General features: G+C 34.9%; 1 protein-coding gene across 1 annotated transcript in view; it reads right to left on the bottom strand.

The window, feature by feature from the left end:
• Pth2r (parathyroid hormone 2 receptor) overlaps positions 1-24,838 on the bottom strand; it is a 99,630-nt gene that overhangs the window by 35,800 nt on the left and 38,992 nt on the right. Inside the window, exons 5-9 of the mRNA XM_015481320.2 lie at positions 20,972-21,069; positions 18,758-18,947; positions 17,489-17,642; positions 11,186-11,246; positions 2,899-2,962 (exon numbers count right to left, since the gene is read on the bottom strand). Of these exons, the coding sequence (XP_015336806.2) occupies positions 2,899-2,962; positions 11,186-11,246; positions 17,489-17,642; positions 18,758-18,947; positions 20,972-21,069 (567 nt within the window). The remainder of the gene's footprint in view (positions 1-2,898; positions 2,963-11,185; positions 11,247-17,488; positions 17,643-18,757; positions 18,948-20,971; positions 21,070-24,838) is intronic.

Here is a 24,838-nt window from a genome sequence, read left to right as displayed (position 1 = left end):
TAACTCAACCTCTTCTAACTTGTTGGTAAAACCAAGTGAGATATTGATTTCAAGCCCAATTTTTGACATTTTATGAGACATTTCAGATACATTAGCAGACTGTGTGTAAATTAAAAATCTTCAAGGGAATTCTTACATCCCTGAATTATAATAAAGAGAAGAAAAGGTAACTCTAGGTAAACAGAAAGGTGCCCCTGTGATTGTTGATTAAATGGACTTTGTAATACTGGAATGTATTTTGGAATTCCTACTTTAGAGCTGTTATAACTTTAGTTCAAGGTGAAAATGGACGTCCACTTAAGTTTTCTTCAAACGTACCGAGTATACCACCACATCTGATTCCCTTCACCAATGGTGAAGCTTTTAGCACTCTTGGATCACCTAACTTCATGACAATTTAGAAACCTCATCAAATAAACTTTTCATTCATGTTGATGATGTGAGTCACTTATATTTATAAACACAGCTTTGGATAAACATCGATTGTTACAGTGGAAAATGTCCTGTGATTGGCTTTTCTTCACTGCCTTTGCTTTATTTCCTAATAATGTTGTAAGGATCCCTTGGATTTTAATAGGTATTTCCTTTTCATCAAATAAAAAAAACAAAATTAATCATTACATTAGAATGTAGGTAAATTTAAGAGCATTAAATGAGCATCTCTCATTTAGTAGTACCAGTACTGAGCAGTGAAGATACAAAAATAAATAAATAAATAATAAGATGTAAGTTTTCTCCCTAAAAAGGAGAGGCTAGAAAGTCAGAAAATGAAAGTCATGGAAATATAGATAAGGAAGAGTTCCGGAGGATGAAAGGGAAATCGAAGTGGTAAACACCAGACCCTACTGTATAAAGTTAAATTTTCAAATTTAGTGATGTTCTCTCTGGAATACAGTTGTAGTTCTGGGATGGCTTATCACTAGATTAGCATAGTAGCATGTCATTACATTAAAAATTAAAATGAAGAGTTGATAATTTTAAGTTATTCTTTTGTCCCTAATCCATTTTTTAACTTCTCCTTAAACAGAATTGGGTCTAATTTGGCAACAGGATATTTAGCAAAGATACAAACTGGTTTTCTCCAAAAATGTTCTATATTTTATTTCCACTTCTAAATATTATATCAATGGGTCTATAAAATACAGATTCTTTTGGTTTCTTTTATTTTTCTTTTAGCATATTTCCTGTGAAGCAAATAAGCTTTTAACTAACTCCCTGGATGATCCTACAAAACCTCAGCCATATTAATCACTACCCATCTTGGTTCCACCTGCAATGTGCTGACAAACTGGGTGACACTTTGTCCAAAAGAAAAGAAAATACGAAAAATAAGGAAGTGAAGAATGAGGACCCCCACACACACACACACATACCCCCCCAAAAATCAGTTAATAACCAGATTGTTAAATTATTTTTAATGACTAAACTTTTAGGACTGGAACAAAAGTCCTGTTTTTAAGAGGCTCATAATCCTGCATTACATACATGAACATCAGGAAACCACATGACAGTGTAACTTCTTCATCAAACCACAGCGAAACTGATGCTATAAAGTCTCAAGGAAGGTCAAGAGTAAACGTTTTGTTGAGTTTGTTGGATGCAAAAATTGTGCAGTTTTGTTTTCCTTAGTAACACAGATGCAATAGACAGCAGAAATATTACAAGTATATAAGGTCCTGTGTAAGATGCATTGGCAACTCTAATCTTTTTCCCTATTACCTACTAGCAGGATTCTTCAGGATATTTCTTAGTATAAAATCCACTTAACTCACTGGGCATGATAAGGCATTCTATAATCTCAGCAGCTCAAGAGGCTAAGGCAAGAGAATTGCAAGTTCAAAGTCAGCCTCAGCAACTTAGCAAGGCCCTAAGCAACTCTGCAAGACCCTGTCTCGAAATAAAAAGTAGAAAAGGGCTGGGGATGTAGCTCAATGGTTAAGCACCCCTGGGTTTATTCCTGATGCCAAAAAAAAAAAAAAAAAGAAAGAAATAAAACCCCCAAAATCCACTGAACTCCTTGGGAAAAATACATCAAATAAAAGTTTTAGGTTCCTAGCACGTGTGAAGGCCAGAGTGTGATCCTCAGCAGAAAAAAATACAATACAAGCTTTAGATAATGCTTTATAATGGATCATATTATCATCCTCTTCCAGGAATTTCTCTGGTCTCCTGCTATTCCAACTTTCTCTCTCCATCATCCCAAATCATTACTAGGTCATCAGAAAACTTGAAGTGGAGATATAATAGCTAAAAAGGGGAAAGAGAATTACAATCTTCTGAAAAAATATATGTATATATTCATATAATGAATATATATATATATTCATATAATGGATCATTATATGATGTGAGTCACTTATATTTATAAACACAGCTTTGGATAAACATCGATTGTTACAGTGGAAAATGTCCTGTGATTGGCTTTTCTTCACTGCCTTTGCTTTATTTCCTAATAATGTTGTAAGGATCCCTTGGATTTTAATAGGTATTTCCTTTTCATCAAATAAAAAAAACAAAATTAATCATTTTGTTTAAAATTAGCTTGTTTAATGAAATGGAATTGATGAGTTTTTGTATTTATGAACAGTAAATAATATCATATAATGAATATATATATATATATATATATATATATATATATTCATAAATATTTTGAAGTCTTGGAACTGTTCCCAAATGCTACCTGATTAAAAGGACCCATGATTTCTGTATGGGTCTCAATGTTATCCACAAATCAGGGTCTGATCCCCAACCCAACTCTTCCAAAAGATATTGTTATACATGAGAGAGTTTCCCAAACCTATTATAGACTATCAGGACAGACAAACTTTCTCTGGGTTTTAGCAGCAGTTTAATTATTCACCTTTAAAAAAAAATTATACAAGCTTTTCAACTTACCCCAATAGCTGCTAAGATTGGAGCTTGATAAATCCACCTGTCTCCCGCACTAAGTTCCCAGCACCTGAAATATTAAAAGGGATTTTCATGAATGAATTTGGCAAAGCAAAAGGTAATGAAAATTAAGTAACATTTCAGTTTTACCAAAATCTCTAGCCCTAAGCTTCTGATTAAGGAGACAAAGAGATGAAAAAAATCTTGAAACATCCAAACTAGTGAAAGAACGTGTCCCGACAGTCCCGATTTCATGCTTTAAATGGCCCTTATATAAGCAGGGTATTCTAAATATTAACATATTACTTTCATAGTGACCAGAGTCAAAACCTTGTTTGTAGAGCCACATCAAGTACAGTCTTCTAAATGTGGTACAATTTATACTTTGCTTTTACTACCATTGAAATGAGATATAATATTACATTTTGTTGAAAAATTTTTCATTCTATCAGAAGTTATTTATTTTGTGAGTTCATAAATTGTAGGACACTGACAAGAAAACAAATCATTCTTATCCAGGAAAATGTAATAAAAAGCTGAATGCTGACTATTCTTGCCATAGAAATAAAAATTAGCTTATTCAGTGAAATGGAATTGATGAGTGCCGCAGTCCGGCTGCAGCAAAATAACCAGGGGGGTGACGAACAACTTGTGTACATTGATACAGCAGGAGTGGGAGCCAAGCCATTTATTGTAGGACAGGAGCAGTATTTATACATTCCACACAGCTTATCTAATTAACATAAACTAGATACAGCAGCCAACCAATAAGGAATCTCCACACTCAATGACTCGCTGGCGTTACTTCACAAACCACTCCCTTTGGCAAAATGCCAGGCGCCATCCAGACTTGTTTACAGACTCTAACAGATGAGTTTTTGTATTTATTTGTAAATTTTCGGCATTTGTTTTCCTGAATATGAACATGTTGTTCTTTGATTTCTCTTTTGAACCAATTACGACATGTTATGAGCTCCTTCATTTAATGAGGATTTTAAAAAGCTTTGACAATGTTTACTTTATTTTGTATATCATCCATAATTTTTATATTGAATTTTTTAAAAATTATTTTAGCAGTACTTAATAAAAATACCACATAATTTATCTATTTCTTATACTTACTTTATGATTCCTAACTAAAATTTAAGTTCTATACGGGTAGGCATCGTTACTGCTTTTGTGTAGTGAGGTATTACAAGTGCCTAGAAAAGTACATAATAGGTAGATAATCAACAAATATTCATCAGCTTGCATTGACATAAATGAAATCTGAGGTAAGTTTGTCTCAATCTCACCTCATCTAAATTGAACTGAAGAAAGATCTTACACACTGGAATAAACAGCACAGAGTGGTTTTAATTTTAAAAAAAATCTAGCTCCACTTAAAACTCTAATGTATCAATTTAAACAGTTTTTTTTTTTTAATTAAAAACAAATAACACCTTTCTATTTATTTTTTTCTTGGAGAAAACACAGCAGTGACTGTACGAACAGTAAATAATATCAAGAAATTCTGGTGATATAATGATAATTTTTAATTAATAAATAAGTTACATTTTATTTGTGAACAAGTTATGAATAATAAAACTTTTTCAACTATGTCTTAAAGGAATATTCTTCCATACACACCTAACAATTTCTTAAAGTTTAATTTAATATGTTCTCATTTCAAAATTCAAAATATGCAAAAAGGCAGACATTGAGATGTCTCGGTCTCTCCTGTGGCTGTCTTCCTTTGTCCTTTCCTCTTATAGATAACATCTTTTACTGCCTTATTGAATGTGCTTCTAGTGTTTCTGACAAGAAGGCAAATCATTCGTATCCAGGAAAATGCAACAAAAAGCTAAATGCTGACTATTCTTGCCATAGAAATAAAAATTAGCTTGTTTAATGAAATGGAATTGATGAGTTTTTGTATTTATGAATATATTAATATAAAACAAATACAGAAACTATATGAATATAAAACAAATACAGAGGTTACATTCTTATTTTCCTCTATTGCTGTAGTTTGGATCTTGACTATCTCCCAAAAGCCCGTGTCTTAAAGGTTGTCCCAAGAGGCAGGGCCAAATGGAAGGAAGTTAGGTTATTAGGGGCATGTCCTTTATGAGCTATTAGGACCCCAATCCCTCCTCTCTCTCTCTCTCTCTCTCTCTCTCTCTCAATCTCTCTCTCTCTCTCTCTTCTCTCTCTCTCTCTCTTTATTCCCAGGCTCCAAGATGAGCAGCCTCCTCTCCACATGCTCTCACCATGGTGTACTGTGCCACCACAGGCCCAAACCAAAAGGGCTGAGCAACCACAAATGAAACCTCTGAAACCACAAGTCAAAATAAACTCCTCCTCTTTTAAAGTTGATTATTTCAGGTATTTTGCTATAGTAACCCCAAGCTAGCACACCTATATATAAATTTCTATATCAGTGCCAGGAGAGAGCAGTCATACAGCACACTTGTCAGATAAGTCATATGTATATTCCATTGCAAGAATGCATCATAGAAATCAATCAGACCCCACCCCAAAGTGTAATTCTGGTCCAATCTAGTGGAAATCTGCAAAGTTGATGAAGTTAAAGTTTGAATGACATGGAAACCTGAGGCACAGAAATTTCACGTTATTGAACATTTCCTTCCATTTGTACAGACATCTACTTTTCACATTACTCAACCAGATCAAAAAGACAAAAGATATTGTTAGACTTGTGCAAAATATGTATCATACTACCCCAAAAAGCTTTTTTTCTATAAGGAAAGTGGTAAATGTACTGTCTGAATAATAAACTAAACACTGATTTACTAGCTATAAGGCTTTTGGATGCCATATATTTCTTGACATTTGATAATAACTTCATAGTCCTTTCTTCACTTGGATGACACTTCAGAATGTCTCCGAACACAATGAGATTCAATTATACAATTCTAGTTCTTAAAAAATACTTGTATTTAGAAAGTCAAAATCAGCTACCTTGAAAACCTTGATTTTGATGGTTTTCAGTGTCAATGTTTCAAACTTACCCTTTGATATAACATAGGCAACTGAGATTTTATACCTTTTAAAGAAACTGCTACAAATACTTGTTTTTAATTAGTTTTTCAATGCCCTACCTCACACTATGTTCGTTCACATAAATCTCTGTTCAGAGTTTTTAAAATACACTTTAGCTGGAAAGTGCCATTCTGAAGGATGGGGTACGAAGCACAAACGTATGACTAGAAAAAAGAATTTTCTACATCAGGGTTGGAAATAGATGCACTGATTCTGCCAGAGGAACCCAGTGAATTGACTTAATTGAATACTGCATTCTCTCCACAACTGACAATCAGTAAGAGTAGTGAAGGCAAGAGGAGTCCAGCACCCCAAACTGGATATCCATTGTAGAAGAATGAAACTAACTCCCTATCTCTTACCTTGAATGAAAACCAACTTACAGTGTATCAAACACCTAGGAAGTAGAACAGACACAGTGAAACTGCTAGAAGAAAACACAGGTGCAACACTCCAATATATTGGCACACATACTGACTTCCTTAATTAATAAGACTTCAAAAGCTCAAGAAATAAATCCAAGAATCAACAAGTGGGATGGCATCAAATTGAAAAGCTTCGGTACAGCAAAGAAAACAAGAGCATGAAGAGAGAACCTACAGAATGGAAGAAATTCTTTGCCACTAGAGGATTAATATCTGGAATGTATGAAGAATTCAAAAAACTTAACATCAAAACACACACACACACACACAGGCCGGGTGGGTGCGATGGCACACACCTGTAATCCCAGCAGCTCTGGAGGCTGAGGGAGGAGGATTGTGAATTCAAAGCCAGCCTTAGCAACTTAGCAAAGTGCTAAGCAACTCAGTGAGATCCTGTCTCTAAATAAAAAATACTAAAAAATGTGGAGCTGGGGATGTGGCTCACAGGTTAAGTGCCCCTGGGTTAAATCCCTGGTTAAAAAAAAAAAAAAAGAAAAGAAAAGAAAGGAAGGAAAGAGGAAAAAGGAAGGAAGGGAGGGAGGGAGGAATAGCCTTACAACCCACTCACTCAATAAATGACAAAAGGTCTAAATTGGCATTTCTCAAAAGAAGAAATACAAATTGCCAACAAATATATGTTAAAAAAATGTTCAACATCCTAAGTGATCAGGAAGATGCAAATCAAAACTACACTCAGATTTCATCTCACCCCAATTGGAATGACAATCACCCCAAGAATACAAATGATTCCTGACAAGGATGTGGGAAAAGTACACTTAACATTGTTGGTGGGACTACAAATTAATACAACCACTTTGGAAAGTAGTATGGAGATTCCTCAAAAGACTAGAAGTGGGACCATCTTACAATCCAGCTATCCTACTCCTTGAAATCTATCCAAAAGAACTAAAATCAGCATACTATAATGATACATGCATACCAATGTTTATAGCAGCACAATTCACAATAGGCAAGTTAAGGAACCAGTCTAGGTGTCCATCAACAGACAATGGATAAAGAAAATATAGTATAGAAACACAATGAAATTTTACTCAGTCATGAATAAGAATGAAATAATGTTATCTGCTGGTAAATGGATGTAACTGAAGAACATCAAGGACACTAAGTGAAATAAACCAGACTCAGACCATCAAGGGTCAAATGTTTTCTCTCATGTAAAGCTAGAGAGAAAGAAATGAAAAATGGAATCTTGAAAATAGAAAAGATAGCATTAGAATAAAGGTAGGGATCAAGGGAGAGGAAAGAAGGGAAGAACAAGAGAAGTACGAGCGACAGAATTGGGGTAAACTATATTATATGCATTTATAAATGTCAAAATGAATCCCACTATTATGAATAACTATAATGCACTAATAAAAACATTTAAAAGAAATAAAAGTTTTATAAAGAGAGGCCCAACCCCAGAGCCTATGCAGATGTTAGAGTGTCTTCTCATCAGAAGCCCCACCATGAAGCCAGAATTAAAAGAGGCAGTCAGTATAAATAGGGAAATCAGTTTAAATGGATCAAGGAGGCCAATTTGGGTCCAGAAAATTGGAGGCCATCCCTGAGGGATTGACATATTAATGCCTTCAGGGCCCTTCCTCTACCCTAAGATAACCTGCCTCTGCTCCAATCCATTGCTAAGGTAACAGGTCTCAGGAATTGTCCCTCCCCAGAGAGAGTTGTAAAAGTTGTTAGTTAATGTGTCCTGGCTGTTCCATCTGGCCCTTCCCCCTGTCCATCTGCTTCTCACCTTTTGGCCATCCCACCCCTGAGCATCTCCTGGGCCTCTATGCAGGAAGGAGAAAGATAAGGGGAAGAGAGCAGGTAACAAAGGAAGCCTAGGACATATAGAAAAGGCAGAACACCCTCACTTCTTGGAATACCAGGATAACAGCTATGACCCCCTTCTCCCTCCTGGGAGAAGTCTATGTTACCCCTTTTTAAATAAATCCTACTTTATACGCTTGCCTTGGCGTGCTACTCTAATGTTATACTTCAACATGTGAGGGAGCAGAACTCGTCACCAGTAACCTCTCCTCCTGAATGGTAAAACAAAAATACAGCAAAGAAGCTCCAGGTGTCCCCATTCATTAGTGTTATTGTCTCCTTTGAAGGAGGCAAGGAGAAGGCAATAAGGCATCTGTATGGTGTTGTTGCTTTCATAAGAAAAAAGAAAGAAAGAGTGTCAAATTATTCACTCTAAGTTTATTGTCCTGCCTAAGCTACTGAATTATCTCACCCTCCCTCAGCTAAGTCTCACTCTCAATAGCATTTTAGAATGGGAAGAAACTTCTACATATATTCAATAGCATTTTTAGTATCTTTTAGAACTGGGTTCAATCTGCTTATCTCTGAATGGCCACAATGTGGACAAAACCAGAGTTCTAGCTTTGAAAAGCTAAGCCAGAAGAAGTTGAGTCTCAAATGCACAAGTCACGAAGATGAACCCATCCATTCTTTGGAGAGATGTGAAGTCTGTTCTCTTCAGCTGAGCTTTATGACATGCTCTTTATGTAAGTCAAATTTCACCCAAAGAAAACTAAAAAGCTTTCTTTTCTTTTTGAAATCATGAAATAAATAGTAATATAGTTTATGTGCAAAATAAAATATAAAATGATCCCTTCAACTCATTTATCTCAAATGAAAGTACTGTAGAATTCAAGATTTATTCTGAGTAAGGAAGAAGAAAAGTGAAATATTCTGCACAGCAGAGTCACATGATCTAACTTATATTTAACATTCACTTTAATTCACTTGTTTTAAAGAAATATTTAGCATCAGTTATATTTTGCAACATTTATGTGCTTAATGAATTGTGATCTCAAAAAAATAAATTTATATTGCATCTTTTTCAGTAAAGACTTGTGATTTTAATGTTTCAAAATTAATCTGTAACCTTTAAGGAAGAAAATGAGAAAAAAAGAAAGCTAATTATCTAATTCAATATAAAATGAATTGTGAGTATACATGCTTTCCTGTGGTAAAGGCCTAGAATACATGTTAAATGAACGAATAAGTCAAAATTCTGCTTCACAACCGGTGGTGTGCTCTGAGAAGGTGTCATGATGTCTCTGGGTCTCATTTTATTTATGTCTAAAATTAGTGTTGTACCAGAAAATACTTTGGATCCTACCATCTCTAAGATACAATTACACAGTTACACATCTCAGAATATGATTATTGTAGCCTCAATAGTACCTACTTACTGACTCAACCCTCCCTCCCTTAAAAATCAAATAACAGATGCTGCGAGTTGTCTTTGAGATTTCTCACATCCCTGTGTAAACATAGCAATAATAGTAACAACATAGAAAATATTAATCCAATTTGCCCATGGTAGACAAATCCAAATAGTATAACGAGGCCAGGTATGCCTGTAATCCCAGCAGCTCGGAAGGCTGGAGACAGGAAGATCATGAGTTCAAAGCCAGCCTCAACAACTTAGTGAGGGCCTAAGCAATTCAGTGAGACCCTGTCTCTAAATAAAATACAAAACAAGGCTGAGGATGTGGCTCAGTGTTTAAGCACCCCTGAGTTCAATCCCAAGTACCAAAAAGAAAAATGAAGCCAATAAGTCCCGGAATTGAGAGAAGCTACACCTAAGACAGTGGCCAGGAGTGTTCAGATCTTCAGGAGCAAATCATGGCACGTTCTTTAAAATGCTCAGGTGCTCCCATAATGTGGCTTTTTTTTTTCCAGTGCATAGCAGATAAACTAATTTCTGAAGGAAATAGCTGGCAATCCAAAACAAACACATTGGTTCAAATTAAAGAAAAGCTCCCAAAGAGCTGAAGCTGGAACTGCTATCATGAAATATATACAACACGTACAATCCATGGATGTTAAACTGTGTTCTGTTACCAAGGCTTCCACTATTAGAAGAGAACAGATGAGATGGATGAAACTTATAATTTTCATTAAATATAGATAAGTGATTAGTACACAGAGCATTTATGTGTCACCGTCAGGTACTAAGGACGTATGAGACAACAGGGCACTCAACGTTCATGATATTAAACAGACAAGAGACACCAACCATTCCTGGTAGACAGGAAGTACTCAATATTCTTGAGGTCTTAATTTAGCCACTGATGGGTGAAAAACATTCTCATATGTCCTTTGCCCCCAAAATAAAAATAAATCCCAGAGCTGCTCAGAGGTCAATTGGGAAGGGATAGCTATGGCCAGTGTCCTTGGCCCGTGTCTCTGACACCGTAAGTATGTGTCACTGGCCCAGAGCACTTTCTCTCTGGGTGCCCTTGCCACATCTCATCGCCTTATTTCTGGTCCTCATAACAACCTCATCTGTGAGGAAGGCCGAGGAAGCATGAACCTTGCCTCTCCCACAACTCAGGTAGTGGGATCCCTCCACCTGCTCACCCCATATGCTAAGTGTGTCCCCCTTAACCTTCTTTCCCTTTGCTTCTCACAGTATGTTTTAACTGACTTCATAAACCACGGAGTTTTAGCATCTAATCTGATCTGTGACCTGCGGGATGGGCAGTTTGTGAGTACTGTATTGGGGACTACCATCGGGTCAAGGCAACTTCCCAGAGGACATCCCTAAAGGACAATGACATGAAGAAGAGCAGCCACTGTGGGTTCTAAGCAGAACATCTGAGTCTGGAGGAAACTTGAGGTGGTGGTGGTCGTCGTCGTCGTCCTCCTCCTCCTCCTCTTCTTCTTCTTCTTTTTTTGGTTGTTGTTCTTTTTAGTTATACATGACAGTATGACAGTAGAATGTATTTTGACATATTATACATACAAGGAGTCTAACTTCCCATTCTTGTGGAACTTTTTTTTTTTTTTTTACTCACCTGGCATCAGCCAGAGTTGCTCGCACCACAGCCCAGGCCACAACAAATGCCACTGGAAACCCTGTAACCAGAAAAGGATTCAGAGACCACATTTCTCTTAAGATTAAGAATATATTTTTTTCACATTCATCACACACAGGAACATACCATTAGCAGTTGAAAAAGAAAAAAAAGACACAAAAAAATATTGACATGTGAATAAGAAAAGTCCACCTAATTTTCATCTTGTCAATTTGAGAAATGAGTGAGAACAATGACGTTATTTATCCCTGGGAGTCTGAAGATGATGGTTGGTCATGTTTTCATTTGAGGGACTTAGGGCCAAGACACATTTGGAGGGGACTGAAGTTCTTGGGGTCAGAAGGAGGCAGGGTTGAACATTTTGATTTCAGGCACACTGGGAGCCATCTGCTTTTAAGAAGAGATGCAACCAAAGAGACTCATGAGAAGCTGAGATAAATTGCTGTTTTAAAAGCAGTGGAGGGGCTGGGGTCGTGGCTCAGTGGTAGAGAGCTCACCTAGCATGTGTGAGGCACTGGGTTTGATCCTCAGCACCACAAAAAAATAAATAATTAAAAATAATAGCAGATGGAGTAAAAACAACAACAACAACAACAAAAGCAGTGGAATTGGAGAATATGATGCTAAGTGAAATAAGCCAAACTCAGAACCTCAAAGGTCAAATGTTTTATCTTAAATGCAGAAGCTAGAGTAAAATAAAGGAAAGGGGGAGGGAATGATAGGATAACACAAAGAACCAACCCAATGCTAATTAATAGATAAGTGAAAGGAAGTCTAATAGAGTGGAGAGAGGAGAGGGAAGAGAGGAGGGGGGACAGGAAGTAAAATGGGGAGAGAGAAGAGGATACTCATAACCTGAAATCAATTTCCGGGTGTATGTTTGTCAGGATGAACCCAACTGCTATGTATAACTATAAAGCTCTAATTCTTTTTTTAAGTATTAGAACATTCTTTTTATTCTTGAAGTGCAGTGCATGAACGCGGCAAGTTATGAAATCAGGAAATCATAACCACTGTGGCCTTTTCCTTTCTTTGACTCCCAAATTGTCTCAAGACAAAGCATTTGCATGCGTTAATGGCTCAACAAAGGTGACCCTTATGATATTTTGATGCTCTGAGCATGTGACATTTGTTCTTCATAAGTGATAACCATCTATAAGCTTGAAATATCAAATCCATTATAATGACTTTGCGTGAGTCCTTTGCTCCCCGGTAAAGGATGACCCTTCAGTTCATGCTGTAGCTAATTAAATTCCAACATCACAAAAAAAAAAAAAAAAAACTTAAACCAAAACTTTTACAAATATGTCAGTAGGAAAATAAGAATTTTAATGTGGGAGTATTAATTTTATGGCCTTTGAAAGAGGTTTAGGTAAAGGAAATAAAGAGAACATAATTAAAAGACTGCAGATGCTAGGAAGTACCATACAAGGCAAGAAAAAAAATTTTTAATCTAGCTATGAACTTTTTAAATCAAGCATACTACTAAATTCTTTATCTTGTAAGAACATATTTGTAATTTTTTAAGATTTCTTTCTAAGCAACTGAGTGAAAACAGAAATAGCCTCAGACAAGAAATATTTCACAAATTGAAAATAAGCTCATACCCATTATAGAGAATTTCTTTGGTCTCCTTAGTGACCAACTAACCAATTAAATTTAACCTCAGCCTGTCTATATGACTATTGAATTTTATGATTCTACACTTTAATTTTACTTGTTTGCATATAATTCTTTTTTAATCTGCTCAAATGCTGTGCTTTAAGATATTTTTGTTATTTCTTTGGTTTAGCTTGCATATTCTTTCTTCCTATCTAACCATCTATCTATCCATCCATCCAACTATTCATCCATGAAGCACTAAGTGCCTATTTATATGTTAAAGATTATTCTAGTCTCTGAAGAAGAAACATTGATCAAATAGATGATCCATGTTTTCTTCAAAGGTGTATATTGATGAGAGAGAAAAATTAATAAAAACAAACTTGGTTCTCAATTAATGCTTATTTTAGAAAAACAAGAATGATTCCATGCAATGGAAAAGGCATGGATGCTTCTGATGGGATGGTTAGAAACCCTGACGTAGATTGCTTCGGTGTTTTGCTGTTTGCTACCTTTAAAGTGTCTATATTTGGTCCAAATGTTTGCATCTTCTCATTCTCAGATATGCATCAACATTGTCCTGGTCAAGCAATTTCCTGAATGATGCCCTACACAATATTGGTTAATGACGTTTGGGTGACCATTGTGTTTTAGATGATAATTATAACAAATATATCAGGCCCAATGTCTTAATGAAGTTTCTTTTCTCATACTCTCAGCACACCCGTATTTATAAGACTAGTATAGAGATAATCACAGAGGAATAAAGAACAGAAAACTGCTTTGGTATTCTTTGAGGATTTTTGATCACCAATTTCAATATCACATTATTACATATTTTAGAACACATAAATATAGGAAAATATATTCAAAATTTAAGTGTTATTTTAAATTTAACTTTGTTTAAATAAATTTAATGTTAATTTAAATAAACACTTATTTATATGTTAAATTTAAATATCAATATATGCATTTACTGAAAATTGATTAGATTTCATAATGTCTGTAAAAATAACTTCTGAAATAACGGTACTTATTAATTAAAGTTTTGAATATAACACATATGATCAGAATAGTCAAATGGACAAACAATATAACCTAAAGTGTCAGACATGTTTCTTGTATGGGATATGAATTGGCTCCAAAGGTGCTGAAACTTTTTGATTCACAACATGGCAGTATTAAGAGATGATAGAAGCTTTAAGAGGCAGAGACTAATAAATGGTGATTTTGTCACTGGGGGAACCACCTTAAAAGAGATTAACACTCATCTCATGGGAATAGGTTGGGTCCACGGGAATAAATCAGTTACTAAAAGAATGAGTTGTTATCAAATGAGTCTGACATTATTGGCTCAGTCTCTTGCTCCATCTTTACCATATAAACTCTCTCAAATGTACTCACTGCCATATGATGCTATCTACCACAAGGCCCTTACCAGAAGCCCATGCTCTTGGGCCTCTAGAACTATGAGCTAACTAAGCTTCTTTTTTTAACAAATTATTCAGCTTCTGGTATTTTGTGATAGTAACACAAGATGGACTTAATCACATTTCTGTATTTAAATTATATTTACTAACAAATGATGATGAAAAAAATGTTTGCTAGGTTAAGAACATTTACACATAGATAATAAAACTGGAAGTGCCTTCTTGACTATTTTCAGAGAACATAGAATGTGAAAACATTGGACATGAAAGCTTGGCAACAGGGACATGACTATGATTTAGGAACAGAGAGAGTGTTGAAGTAAATTACTATTCTTTTTATTATGTAAGCCCTAGACTAAATTATTTTTAAAAGAATGAAGTTGTAAAAAGAAAGTCAGAATGGAATTACCAGAAGAGATACTTTTATATGATAATATTCACATACTGGCGTCTCATCTGACAGTTGAAAATTAAGGATGGCTCCTGATATAAAAGTTAATCACCATATTCAGTAAAGATGAAAAATAAGACCTAAAACTTTAAGATACTGAATTAAGATAAAGAAAAAATATGTAGATAAAAGAAGATATGGAACCAAGAGTAAAGTGTCTTATTTGTGAGAGAACTGAGAAAGGGAGAGAGAAAAGTAAGTATATGTTTGGTTGGGAGAAAAAAATCAATATTTGCCTTTATTCCTCTGTACATTTTCTTTGTGATAAAAAAAAAATGTGTAAAAAAGTCACTTTAAATGTCTGTCTTCATTTTAGTAAAGGTCAGCTATGGGTCCTCTTCTTCAGATTGTAATTTTCCTTTTCTTCCAGTTTATTACTAAGAATCATCAAAATCAATATAAATAATGTAACCACATCTCACTACAATGTGAATAATAGGTTTCTAAGTATTTAAGTATGAAGAGAATGTGAAGCTATAATAATTGGGTCCAAATGAGCAATAAAAGAAGCAAAGCAAGTTCTCTTTTTTAGTGAAACCAATAAAAAGAAAATATCTTTGGGAGAAAAAGTGTGAAATTTGGTTCACTCTGAATTATTCCAACAAAGAATCCTGCAAAGCAGCTATAGTTTTGATCATGTGGAAAACAAATGTGGAAAAATGAGTCAGATGTAAAGTCAAAAAAAAAATGGGGGTGGGAGGGGATAGCAGGGATTGAACTCACAGGCACTCAACAACTGAGCCACATCCCCAGCCCAATTTTGTATTTTATTTAGAGACAGGGTCTTACCAACTTGCTTAGCACCTAGCTTTTGCTGAGACTGGCTTTGAACTCATGATCCTCCTGCCTCAGCCACCCAACCCACTGGGATTAAGGTGTGCATCACCAAACCCGGCAAAGAAAATATTCTTAAATCAGGCACTCATATTAAGGTAGGAGAAAAATAATCTATTAATCAAAAAGATTTGGATATGTCCTTCATTAAATGGAAGCTATGATTTGGAAGGAGAGAAATAGTTTAAGTGCTATTAGTATTCTTTTGATTGTATATGACCTAGACTGTTAATTTTTAAAAGGATGAAGTTGCAAAGAGAGAAAGTGAATATAGATAAACTAGCCATGGAACTATAATTCTATGAAGAGTGGGTATCATAGTCTTTTGAGACTATGACTAATTAAATGAGCATAATAGAACATGGAAAATGCTCTCACAGTGAGCTGTCTTGAAAATCTTACTTGCTTTTGTGTGCATTCTTAAGCTAGTCCATGAAATGAAGATTTCAGATAACAATGCTTATCTATTTTAGTTGTCATTTCTATGCCAAGAAATTTTTGTGGACAAATTGATAAAAGTTGTAAAGGAGGGTTAGAAGACCATACTTACGTAGAAATTCACCAGCACCATGGCGATTTTTTGTTCTTTTTTTTATAGACGGATTGGAAAACTAGTTTCCTAAGTTTCATTATGACAAAATCCTCACTTTAATTAAGAAGGGAGAGACTGAGGGATATTACACAAATAGAGTTGGTAAAAGGTCTGCACCAGTTAGCTGTCAGGTCAGTAATAGAGGAAAAAAAAAATTCATTACACATGTGACCACTGATGTAGACATTCAAGAAACAAAATATAACTCAGATAAACTTCCACATTCATTACTGAATTTTCTACCAAAGCCTTTATCAACGTCTAGTAATTATGTGGGTACACAGATAATTTTGATTCAAAGACAAACTATCAAAAACTGTCAAGAAATTATTTCCTAAGTGTTCTAAAAAAGGAGACTCTTTTTTTTTTCTTTTTTAGTAACTTCTATCTAAAAGAGCCTTAATCAGATGAGCTGGCTGGCTTCAGAAATAAAAAATTCTTATTTTATTATTTTATAATAAATGAAGTGTTGCTGTGAATTAATCTTTGTCTTTTCAAAGCTTAGCAGGAAATTTCATATATGTCACATTTTCAAGTAATATTAAGGCAAAGGAATGTTCCTATTTTGAAGGGAGGGGAAAGAAACACCTTCAAATTAATCTTGAGCCACTTAGTGACTTTTTATCCTTATGCTGAGCACCTCATAATTTGAACATTAAAATAGCAATTGAGATCTGCAGTTGTTAACCTCCAGACCCTTCTCTATTTTAACCACATATGAACTCTCATTTCCCTCAAATTTTAACAAACAACATCTTTTTCTCTGTGTCATGCTGAATTAGTGCCTAACCCACTAATTGCTCCAGTACTAAGTCATTTTGGGGATGGTAGCTGAATATCATTTTTTTAAAAAAATTACTCTGCCAAAAGTAATTTGAATAATCTCCTAAAAGACATGGTAAGTCCTCATAATTAGTTTGTAATTTGTGTATGTTAAATGCAGTCCTGATGGTCCTATGATCCTTTCTGGCATTCTTATTATATGACTTAGGAATACAAATCAAAAAACATATTATTATCACTTAGAAATTCACAAATAAAAAATTGGGGGAGAAATTATTGATAACACAGAACACCGACACAGGGCATGAGTCAAGCAGTTCTAAGTGCACATGGCTAACAATGCATTCTCTTAAATGTCCTCCAAAGAACTTTCATGAGATTCTTGGCCTAAGAATACTGAACATAAATTAAGCTTGAAAAGTTGGTTACTGCTGGGAGGATTATAGAATTGATCTTAATAATTTTCATTTTAGAATAGGACCATGAAAGAAAAAGCAGAGGGGATAATGACAAGATGAGGAGGGAATATTTCAGGAAAAGGGTTAATAAATCCATAACCTGTTTAAAGGAAAGGAGATATAAATGCTTACCCCAGCCAATCAAGATGAAGCCCCACAGGTATTTGGTGTCCGAAAAGAAAGACACAAAGATCAAATTATGCAGGTAGAGACCTTCCACGAGGATCCAATAGTAGTTTGTTGCCAAGAAGTAAATAAACATCACAACAGCAATCTTGCACCCGATCTGTTATAAATAAGAATGGCATCATCTTAGAACTCTCAATTGTACGTGAGACTACTAAAAAATACTTCTTCAGTTGCTTTCTCATAGTCTGCTATTTTTCTGTGCATAGAAAAATCAAGAACATTGAAACAAACCAGAACAAAGTTATTTCAACACAGCATTTTTAAGACTATGAGGCTAGATTCTATTATTAAAATTAAAATTTTATTAAAAGTTAGAAAAAAATCACTTTTTCATTATTTTTTCTCTTAAGAAAAATAATATATGATCATCATAAAAAATGAGAAGTATAGAAATGTATATAGAAGAAAATATGATCCATCTCTCTACTAGGAATTTTATTCTGGTCTTTCTGATGCCTATGGCAGCAAAACAAACTGCCCCCAAAGTGGATGACCTAAAACAATAACCATTTAATATGTCTAAAGTCTGTGGTTTGGTGAGTGGGTCTGCTGATCTGGGATGACCTCTGCCCATCTCATTCAGGCTCGATCATGGAAGTCTACCTCCATCTGCCTCACTATCACTGCCATTTCCTGCTACGGGGTAAAGCAAGTCACAAGGCCAGTCAAGAACCAGATTAGAAGGGACTACCAACTACTGCCTTACTGAGTAAAGGCAGAGATGCAGACGGGGCTTTAATCTGTATCATCAAGATGACCCATCTACTATAAATCATTTCCAGATACATTGATTCAGTGATTAAATTTGCTGGATTATTGAGTGACTACTTACTAATTTAAGAGGAGACTTAAGTACCATGGAATTTTATATGGGAATGAGACTCCAAGTATATAATAAAGGAACTAAATGTCGTAGGCTTTTACATCCCAAGGTTCTGGTTTTGCTGATGAGTCTTTACTTTTAAAAGCAGTACCCATGGCCGTTGCTATGCTCCATACATCATATACCATTTGAATCACATGCTTTTGCAGTTTCCATTCCAGGATGTCTTGGAGAAAACCACTTTTGATAATTCAAAATAAGTGATTAGATTTGAGAGGACAGAATTGAGGAAACAGATATTAGAAGTCTAATTTAATTACTTTAGAGATCATATAAAATAAGCCCAAACAAGATAACATTTAGTGGGCTGTGAAATTTGACGCACTTACATATTGTGATTTGTCCACAGAAGGTGCTCCAATGGAATTGTGTAGGTCATCCTGCATTATCAGGGACTGCAGCTCTTCTACTCCCAAGTGAGCCTGGGCCACTCTGTCCTTGACAAAAATGCTTATAGCTCTCAGCATAAAAGACACAAATAAGTGCAGGTGGATATAGTTCCTAGTGCAATGCAATCGTCTGTGCAGAGAAATAGCCAGTATTTAGAATTGGACAAAATGAGAACTAGGGAAATAAAATGCCCAAAGGATCCCAACCTCTTCCCCCCCCCCCAAAAAAAAGTATGGTGAACTCAAAGACAGAAACAATATTAAATAGCTCTGGGTTATATTTCATAATATAAGAGAGAAAGTTCAAATGAAAATGAGCTAAATTTAGATGCTTAGGAAATGATTACATTATTAATATTACATTATTAACGTATTGTGGACATGGATTTATTCATGTCCTGGCTCCTCATCAGGAGTGTCTTCACAGGACATCAGTACGTGGCCAGATAGCATTATCAGGTGTGTATGGCAATTATTTACTGTACATATTGCTATTACAATGCATAAATAGGTTTTGACTTTCAAGAGATTCAACACCATCTACTAATAAAGGAGTATTTTATAGAACCAAAACAAATTCTATATAACCTTTTATTTTAGAATATATCAATTCTATTGAAAATAATTGTTTAGCAAGTATAAAGAATCTATAATTAAATACTGTAATGAGTTCTTATGTAAATCAAAGGACTATTGCTGAGTTCTGAGAAATTCTTTCTGAATTTCTAGTCATCTGTTTTCCTCACAAAAGTTTATCCATTGTTCTGAACAACTAGAGCCAAGCTTGGAGTAGGGGAACAAACCCTGGATGAAGAAACAGAAGACAAAGTTTCCATTTCCAGGTCAACCTATGACCTTGGACATTGTACTTCAGTCTCTTGGTCTTTAAAATTTAACAAGAACTGCCAGGCCAAATTCTCAAGGCCATTTTCAGGAAGCCCTTTATAATCCCACAGATCTGATCATATGACTCTTCCATTTTAAAAAAAAAATCACATTTTTTTCTGCTTCCTTCTGTTGAATCTCTTCATTGATTCGCATATGTTGAAACATCCTTGCCTCCCTGGGACGAATTCCACTTGGTCATGATAAGTCATCTTTTTAACGTGCTATTAGATTCAGTTTGCTATTATTTTGTTTTTGCTTTTGTTTTTTGTTGTTGTTGTTGTTGTTCTTCTTCTTCTTCTTCTAATTAGTTATACATTATAGTCGAAAGCATTTTGACACATCATACTAAATTGAGTATAACTTCTCACTCTTCTAGTTGTATGTGATGTAGAATTACACCGGTCCAGTAGTCATATATATATACATATGGTAATAATATCCCATTCATTCTACTAACTTTCCTACACTCAAACCTCCTCCCCTCCCTTTACTCTCCTCTGTCTAATCCAAAGTTCCTCTATTCTTCCCTAGCTCCCACCCCCTTATTGTGAATTAGCATCCACATATCAGAGAAAACATTTGGTCTTTGGTCTTTGGGGGGTTGGCTTATTTCGCTTAGCATGATATTCTCCAGCTCCATGCATTTACAGGCAAATGCCATAATTTCAATCTTCTTTAAGGCTGAGTAGTATTCCATTGTGTATATATAACACATTTTCCTTAGCCATTCATCTGCTAAAGGGCACCTAAGTTGGTTCCATAATTTATCTATTGTAAATTGAGCTGCTATAAACGCTGATATGGCTGTATCACTATAGTATGCTGATTTTAAGTCCTTTGAGTATAAACTGAGGAGTGGGATAGCTGGGTCAAATGATAGTTCCATTCCAAGTTTTCTGAGGAATCTCCACACTGTTTTCCATAATGGTTGCACCAATTTGCAGTCCCACCAGCAATGTATCTGTGTACTTTTTTCCCCTACATCCTTGCCAACTTTTAATGTTGCTTGTATTCTTAATAATTGCCATTCTGACTCGAATGAGATGAAATCTTAGTTTTGATTTGCACTTCTCTAATTGCTAGAGATGTTGAACATTTTTTCCTATATTTGTCTCAAAAATGAATCAAATAATATAATTAACATCAGGTTTAATTAAAAAATCTTCTGGTAAAATATTTGGTGGCACAGATTATGAGACCCATGTTTTCTGTGGATAGGAATCAGAGCACGTCACTTCATGGAGAAAGTGGCTGAGAATAACTCACCTGAAGTAACCAATGATGAGGATGGCCACAGCCAAGGAACCCAAGGAAATGGAGTAGCCCACAGTGTACAAGATGTGGAGGCTTTTGAAGAACTCCTGCTGCAGGGGAGGAGATAGTCACATGTGTAATAGGGCCATTTTACCAAAACACTGGTAAGAATAATATGTCATTTGGGGGATGTTATTTCTAATTCTCTTTAGTTTTTCTGAGCTGTAATTCACACACAATAAAATATACAGATCTTCAATGAGCAGTTTGATGGGTTTTGATAAACCCAGTTCATTTATGCCTCTTGCTAGTAGAAACCTGCCCCCTAACACCCCACACACACACCCCGTAACCACTACTCCAATTCTGTCACCATGAATGAGCTTTCTCTGTTCACATGCTTCATATACTTCTGGACTGTTCTTAAACTTCTTAGAATTATATAGTATATATTCTTTGTGTTGATGTGCTGCTTTTGATAACCACCAATAATGTTATGTGTGTTAGTACTTCATTCCTTTTTAATTTTCTTTAATTTTAAAGAAATGATAGATGCACAAGAAGTGAAAAATATACTAAGGAAGGTCCTGCAATGGTTTAGATCATTCATAATTATAGTAAATATCAGAACAAGGAATATGAGAGTGGTCCAACATGCTTATTTGTAGCTCTCTGTCATTTGATCACATATGTATATGTATGCAATCATCATTGGAATTAAATTGTAGAAATACTCCATCAGCTCAAAGTTATACCTTGCGATAGCCCTACACATCATATCTACCATTCTTCTCCCACCGTTCCAAACACCTGACAATGATTGATTTGTTTTCCATCTTCATAGTTTTGTCATTTTGTAGTGTTATAAAAGTAGAATCATATGAGACCTTTTGAAATTGCCCATAATGTCCTTGAGTTCCATCCAAGTTGTTGTCCCTATCAAATAGTTTGCTCTTTTTTATTGTTGAATAGAATTCCACCGTATGTATATAATCATTACATTTTAATGAGTTTCTTGTAGATGGTATGTAGTTTAGTCATGTTTTAATTAGTGTATTTATACCATATATTTTTAATATAATACTGATATGTTAAGGCTAAGTGCATCCTTTTATTTTTTTTATTTTATGTTGTACTATTTCTCATTTCTGTTTTATTTTTCTTGCAATCCTGTGTGTTGCTTGAATAGTTTTTAGAATTCCATTTGGTGTATCTTTCGGTAGAGTTTTAAGCGGTCACTCTAGGAATTACTTTTTTAAAATATGTTTTTAGTTGTAGATGGGCACAGTGTCTTTATTTGTATTTATTTACTTTTATATGGTGCTGAGGATCGAACCCAGGGCCTCATGTGTGCAAAGCAAGCATTCTACCACTGAGCTACAACTCCAGCCCTCTAGGAATTACTTTATATAGTTTAATGTGAAATATTTGATCATTAAATCTTTACCTTTCTTCTTTTCTAAGTTCTCAAAATTATACATTTACTTCTAAGCTCTGCTTATGGTATTTTCCACACTTTTTTATATTTTGGGCTTTGGTTGATTCAGTTTGAACTTGTACCCTGAGTCATATAATTTCCAACTACTTATAAATTATATAAATACTGTAATTGATTTTTAATTAACACTTTTATAGTCAGAAATCATGCTCTGATTTCAATGTTGAAATTCGCTGAAACTTACTCTGTAAACCAATAAATATTTGTGAAACTTTGGTGTGTACTTTAAAAGAATGTGAATCTTGTAGTTATTGGGTATAGTGTTCTATAAATATCCATTTAATCATTGTTTGAAAGATATGGAAATTTTTGTCTAATAGTTCTATGAGAATGATGAGTTCTCATGACTCCTACATGCTGAGATTTAACTATCTCTCCTCTTAATTTGGACTAGTTTTCCTTCCTGACAACACTGAGTTTGTTTCCATATCTTGGCAACCGTAATTACACTGCAATGATCACGGGAGTGCGAATGTCTTCAACATATGATTTCTTTTGACAAATTTCCAGCAGTGGGATTGCTGGATTGCTGGATAATACGATAATTATTAATGTTTTGAGGACTCTCCACCCTGTTTTCCGTAATGGTTATACTCATTTACCTTCCCTTTCTCTATAGCCTCTCCATCACTTGATATCTTTTGTCTTTTTGATAAAGCCATTCTGGCAAGTGTAAAGTGATATCTCTCATTGTGGCTTTAATTTACATTTTTCTGATGATTAGTGATGCTGAGCATTTTTTTTTTCATATCCACTGACCATTTGTATGTCCTCTTTTGAGAAATGTCTGTTCATATCCTTTGTCAGTTTTATAAATGGGTTGTTTTATTGCTCTTGAGTTTTCTGGATTCCTTAAATATTTTGGAGATTAGTCCCTTATCAGCTTATGCTTTGTGAGTATTTTCTCCCAGTCTATAGGTTTTCTCTTCATTCTGTTGATTGCTTTTCTGGTTGTCTTGAAGCTCTTTATTTAAGGAAAATCCATTTGTCTATTTGTTTTTATTTTCTGAGTTTGGGGGACCATATCCAAAAAACTCATTATATTTTCCTCTTGTTGTTTTACAATGTCAAGTCTTACATTTATCCACTCCAAGTTGAGTTTTGTACATAAGGGCCTAATTTCATTCTTCTACCTGTAAATATCCAGTTTTCCTAGTACTCTTTACTGAAAACACTACCCTTTCTTCACTGTGTGTTCTTGGCATCTTTGTTGAAAATCAGTTGGCCATTAATGTATGGATTTATTTCTGGGCTCTCTATACCGTTTATTGGTTTATGTGTACATTTTTATGCTAGCACCATGCTGTTTTGAATATTACAGCTTTGTAGCACATTCTGAAACCAGATAATATGAACACTCCAGCTTTGTTGCTTTTTGCTCAAGATAGTTTTGGCTATTCAGGGTCTTTCATGGTTCAATACATATTTCAAAATTATTTTTCTATTTTTGGTAAAAAAAAAATCAGAATTTTGATAAGGGCTTCATTGAATCTGTAAATCATTTTAGGTAGTATAGACATTTTAACAATATTAATTCTCCCAATCTGCAAACACAGAAAAGATATTTCCACTTATTTGTTTCTTCAGTTTCTTTCATCATTGTTTTATAGTTTTCAGTATCCAGGTCTTTCACTTGCTTTGTTAAATAATAATTTTTTTATTTATTTAAGAATTTTATTTAACTATTATAAACAGTATTTTTTCTTGATTTATTTTTTCTTGATAGTTTATTGTCAGTTTATGAAAACACAACTGATTTTTTATAGAGATTTCGTTCCTGCAACTTTAATGAATTCATTGATTAGTTCTAATAGATTTTTGGTGGCGTCTTTAGGGTTTCCTATATATAAGATCATCTCATCTGCAAACAGGCAACTTTGCTTCTTCCTTTTCAATTTGGAGACCTAACTTTTCTGGTTAGGACCATGTTAAACAGAAGTGGCTTCAGTGAACAGGCCAGCTGGTTTTCTGAGTCCAGGAGATTTTGTTCCAGCTGCTGCCCTACCAGTCTTCAGCCAACACTGTCTTGCCTGAGATGAAGGCCCTATGTGCCTAGCAGGTTTTCCTCAGCTTCCTTTGTCAGACTACTGCCTTGTAGACCTGCACATCTGGGGGGATAAAAGTGGGGGTTCTCTTGCTCTGTGTTAGAGTCTGTAAACAAGTCAAAATAACACCTGGCATTTTGCCAGGGGAATGTTAGAGTTCGTAAACAAGTCTGGATGGTGCCTGGCAAAATGCCAGAGGGAGTGGTTTGAGAAGTAACAAAAGCGAGCCATTAAGTGTGGAGATTCCTTATTGGTTGACTGATGTATCTAGTTTATGCTAATTCGATAAGCTGTGTGGAATGTATAAATACTGCTCCTGTCCTGCAATAAACGGCT

This window comes from Marmota marmota, unplaced genomic scaffold (assembly GCF_001458135.2).
Source record: "Marmota marmota marmota unplaced genomic scaffold, marMar, whole genome shotgun sequence".
Classification (NCBI taxonomy): Eukaryota; Metazoa; Chordata; class Mammalia; order Rodentia; family Sciuridae; genus Marmota; species Marmota marmota.
Note: the sequence above shows the minus strand (reverse complement) of the source record. Positions and strands in the feature narration are given on the sequence as shown.